This window comes from Salvia splendens, chromosome 4 (genome assembly GCF_004379255.2).
Source record: "Salvia splendens isolate huo1 chromosome 4, SspV2, whole genome shotgun sequence".
Classification (NCBI taxonomy): domain Eukaryota; kingdom Viridiplantae; phylum Streptophyta; class Magnoliopsida; order Lamiales; family Lamiaceae; genus Salvia; species Salvia splendens.
The window spans coordinates 38106015-38110475 of NC_056035.1; the positions used below are offsets into that span (position 1 = coordinate 38106015).

Below are 4461 nucleotides of genomic sequence, written 5' to 3' on the forward strand. Positions count from 1 at the left end.
GTCCAAACTAAAAGTTTGGTCAGGCTATTATGATAAGCATTGTTTATATTGATGGTTTTGGTAATTTGATTCAAGTATGATTGTTTTAGTTTTCAAAAAGAGAAAACATTCAAATAAGATGTTTATTATGGAAAATAATAATATAACAGTATTTTAAATTCAAGAGCATGGGCATAAAAGTTAAATTTGTAAATTAGAACATGAATCAGAAATCATAACAAATTAACAATAATGCATAACAAAAATTGATTTGAGAATTCGTGTTAGCCAAATGATGTACTTAACGCCTGAGGATAAATATTTCATACTATTTCGAAAGAATATGTAATGAACGAATAATGAAAAACACTACTATAAATTGTACTCCCTCCGTCCCGCACTACTCGCACTTATTTCCTTTTTTGGCGTTTCAAGTTACTTGCACTCTTTCCATTTTTAGTAAAAAATTTCACCTACAGCCGTCATTTTTGACTTTCCTATACACTCATTCCTTAATCTTCGAGCCGAAAAGAAAATGAGCGAGTAGCCCGGGACGGAGGGAGTACTACAAATAAGCCAACAAATATATTTATCAATTTATCTGATTTAAGGGAAAGAAATGAGGTAATTGAGTAAACTTAAATATTTTAGTAGTGCATAAATCAGCTAATGTGAAACTCGACTGAAAACAATGTACAGTACTATCAAAGTCAAAATGATTTTCAGTTTCCCTCCAAACATAAAGAAGAGGGAAAATGGATCTAAATTTTAACGAAACCCCCAAAACGAAAACCCCAAATTTTCCCTCCTCTTTTTTCGAATTCCATCCAATATCACCGAAAAAAATCTTCTAAATCGAAACCAATCCTTCAATTTTTCCGAAATTACATGCTAATTACTAACCTAAATCTGGTCGGAGAAAACCCTAGCGCCGATGGCCGACCACGAATCTGTGTTGCTGGATGCCGAGAAAGCCGCTGAAGATGCACTTGCTAGTGATGCCCAACGCCTCAATTCGCCGCCTGCTCCCTCCGCTTCTCTGTCTCACTGGTCGACCTCGTGGTCCAAACCCGCTGAATTCGACGAGCCACCTCAGAAATCGGCACAAGTAGTAGTCGAGTTTCCGCCTTCGAGTTCGCTGTCCAATCGTGCTATCATAGTAAGAATTTCATCTCACTCCCTCTTTTATTCTAAAGAAAAAAGCAAATTGTGCTTGTTTATTCTGTTTTAGAAGGTGTTTTGTATGTTTTCTGTGTTAATTTAACTGATTTGGCATTTCCGGTGTTGAAAATTCGCAGGGAGCCGGGTTGGAAAATTTAGGCAACACCTGCTTTCTGAACTCAGTGTTGCAGTGCTTTATTCACACTGTTCCGCTTCTTCAGCCAATTCTTTCAAATGGGTATTTAATGCAGTCGACCAATAATTGTAAGTGAATAGATGCTAAATTTACTTTGTTTTGTCTTTTCATGGAAAACTGTATTTGATTGTGTAATTTTCAATAATGGCTTCAGATAACAAGGAGCAATTTTCTGTGCTGAATGCAATGCGGGATCTGATTTTCCAATCGCTTGTTTCAAATACCGCCGTCTCACCTTTTGATCTTGTCAACAACTTGACTCGTATCCTCTCGAGCATTTCTTACCATCTATAGCTTTCCTTCTATATAAAATTTGTTACTAGTTTTTAGCAGTTCTTATTATCTATGGCATTTCATAATAATTTTAGTCTATTGATAGCTGATGCATAATTAATATATGACCTCTCTTATGATGGGTAAGAAAAGACAATCTGGCCTGTATTTGTTGTTTTTATGGAGTATAATGTTTGGTTTTATTTGTTGTGATCCTTTGACTCTGTAAAACTACTAGATATATCATCAAACTTTCAGAGATTCCAGCAGGAAGATGCTCACGAATTCCTCCAGTGTTTTTTGGATAGACTTGAGGGATGTTATGAACCAAAGAGTAACATAGTGCAGCAAGTATTTGGTGGTCGTCTTGTCAGCAATGTATGTGATTTACTATTAGATTCTGAATTTTATCTTTTTTCCGTTATCATCCATAATTGAGTTGCCTTTTATTTTCATTATGCTACAAATCACCAAACTTTGTGAGTTTTGTAATTGCAGTTGATATGCTGCAACTGCGGTCACTGCTCTGACACTTATGAACCATCAATTGACCTTAGTTTGGAGATTGATGATGCGGACAATCTGTTTACTGCTCTCCAATCTTTCACAAAGGTTGAAAAGATTGAAGACCCAGAGACTAAGTTTACATGTGAAAAGTGTAGAGAGCAAGTGTATGTTGAGAAAAAACTTTCCTTTGATCAAGCTCCTGAAGTAGCAGTACTTCATTTGAAGCGGTTCAAAAATTATGGCAGCTTTGTTGAAAAGATTGATAAACATGTGGCATTTCCATTAGATTTGGACATGCAGCCTTTCACTGGCAATGGCAATCATAATCATGTGAGTGTTCCTTGCTGCTTACCTTCTATGTATTTTTTATAAGATCCATAAAATGCATCCATAATAGATGTAGTTGGGAAAAAATGTTCTGTGATGGTTCTTGAAAGAGTTGTCTTTGTCTAAACTTAGTCTTGTTCTCTGATGTCTGGATTTTAAACATGGCTACCTATATATTCTTCATGCATTGTTTATTCTCTTAGTTTCTGTCTTTCTGAAGCTTTCCTTTTTTTTCTTTTCTTTTTTTTCTCTCTCTCTTATGGGTGTTCTGCAGGAAGATCTTCAATATGTGCTCTACGCCGTTGTGGTGCACATTGGGTTAACGCCTACATCTGGCCACTACTACTGTTTCATACGCTTATCAGCTGGCATATGGTGCTGTTTTGATGATTCGAAGGTAATGTGTTAACCTATGACACACGTTATCCGAACTTTGCTCGCAGAATTCCCTCAGAGAGAAAGACCTGCTTATCTATCTACTCTCTGATTGACATATTCCCATTCTGTAGGTTGAGCTGGTCAATGAGGCTTATGTGCTATCGCAAGAGGCCTATGTTCTCTTCTATGCAAAACATGGTACTCTGTGGTTCTCAAGTTTCATTGAATCACAGAAAGAATTATTGTATTCAACTATGCGGAACACATCGCCAAAATCTGTGTTGGACAACATAGACACCTCAGTATCTCCCTATTTGGTCAACAAATTTGGCTGTGATACCAATGCAGTAAGTTGTGATGCTGGAATAGCGCACACAGGAGGTGATGATAATGAGATCAGGGATAGTGGAGCAGTGATGAATGAAAGTACGAGGAAAGTAAAGGATCATTATCTGGATGATTCAGTGACCCCATTGTCTAGGAGGAATGAAATTAAGAGGAGAGTAAGCATAAATGATCTGGAGGATTCAGTGGAACCATTGTCTGTGAAACCTTCAAATACGTCTATGCCCAAAGACAAAAAAGTTTCTCCAATTTTATTTGAAAAGGTTAACAATAATCAGGAGGTTACTGTGCCCCAAAAGAGTCCAATTGATATTGAAGCAGTTTTCAGATCTCCAAGTCCCGAGATATACAGAAAAGGCTCACCACCTGGTATATTCATCAATTTTTGATTCCTGAAAAGAATTTTATTACTACTTTACAAGTATAACAATTGATTACTGATGCTGATTTTGGGTCTTAGATGCAGGTTTCACCATTTGCCGCAGCCATCTGAGAAGTGCAGACCGTATATCTTGCAAGAGACGATTGGAGGAGGATATGGATGATGAGAGGAAGCACGCACGCATGTTTGTAATGAAGAACATGCCAAACTCAAGAAGTCAGCAACTAATGAATGCGCTGAGGGGTTCCAAGAGCGAACCTTCTGTCAATAGGAAGAAGGCGAGGCGACTGTCTGTCCAGTGAATCCATTCATCAACGTCCAGATCTTTAGTTTCGCTAGCTCAGACTAGCTTGTAAAGCGCAACTTCGATTTTCAGCATTAGAATCCTCAGATGATGTGTGTGAATCGTTGCTATCGACGGAGTAAGGATGTTTGGTGTAGGTCCAGTTATACGTTTTTGGAGTAAATCGGTATTAGGTTATTTTTTCATCGTTTTATTTGTTGTGTTATCTACTCCTTATGAGATTACAGAAAGGCTTATGATATTAAAATCGAGAACGATTATGCTTCATGAATTATTTTTCTTTAAATTGTACTACTACTACTACTTCTATGTCCTATTGACCCATTAACGCAAAACAAAGAAAAGAAAGAGGCCAAAGTAAAAACAAATCTTATAGTTTCTTGACATTTGATGTTGTCGGGTGGTTGAATAACAATTTGTATGAAAATTTGGCAGATTTCATATAAACATGGATCCCAATAAAAACTGATCATACCAAAATTGGTATGAGACCTAATCCAGAAGCTATTTTTGTGAACATATTTGTGATTTTTGTTAGTTGGATTGTGGGGAGTGTTATATTACTAACTCACACTTAATTATTAACTACAACTAAATAATAGCCTTAGA

General features: G+C 36.8%; 1 protein-coding gene across 2 annotated transcripts; it reads left to right on the plus strand.

The window, feature by feature from the left end:
• Window positions 1-681: 681 nt before the first annotated feature.
• LOC121801505 (ubiquitin carboxyl-terminal hydrolase 20-like) lies at window positions 682-4161 on the plus strand. 2 transcript variants are annotated; one of them, XM_042201009.1, is made up of 8 exons: window positions 682-1138; window positions 1278-1404; window positions 1491-1598; window positions 1848-1987; window positions 2108-2446; window positions 2718-2840; window positions 2953-3535; window positions 3633-4161. In XM_042201009.1, exons 1-8 carry the CDS (start codon window positions 914-916, stop codon window positions 3848-3850), a joined length of 1863 nt encoding a protein of 620 aa, XP_042056943.1. In that variant the 5' UTR covers window positions 682-913; the 3' UTR covers window positions 3851-4161. The 2 variants fall into 2 exon arrangements, with proteins under 2 accessions (XP_042056943.1, XP_042056942.1); XM_042201008.1 differs by having other exon boundaries at window positions 684-1138; window positions 3627-4161.
• Window positions 4162-4461: the final 300 nt, after the last annotated feature.

What these genes read in the sequence shown, in the direction of transcription:
- LOC121801505 (XM_042201008.1), top strand. Translation starts at nt 914, where the DNA reads ATGGCCGACCACGAATCTGTGTTGCTGGATGCCGAGAAAGCCGCTGAA. An exon ending in TGTCCAATCGTGCTATCATA is followed by an intron (nt 1,139 to 1,277) that starts GTAAGAATTTCA and finishes GAAAATTCGCAG; the next exon opens with GGAGCCGGGTTGGAAAATTT. An exon ending in TCTTGTCAACAACTTGACTC is followed by an intron (nt 1,599 to 1,847) that starts GTATCCTCTCGA and finishes TAAAACTACTAG; the next exon opens with ATATATCATCAAACTTTCAG.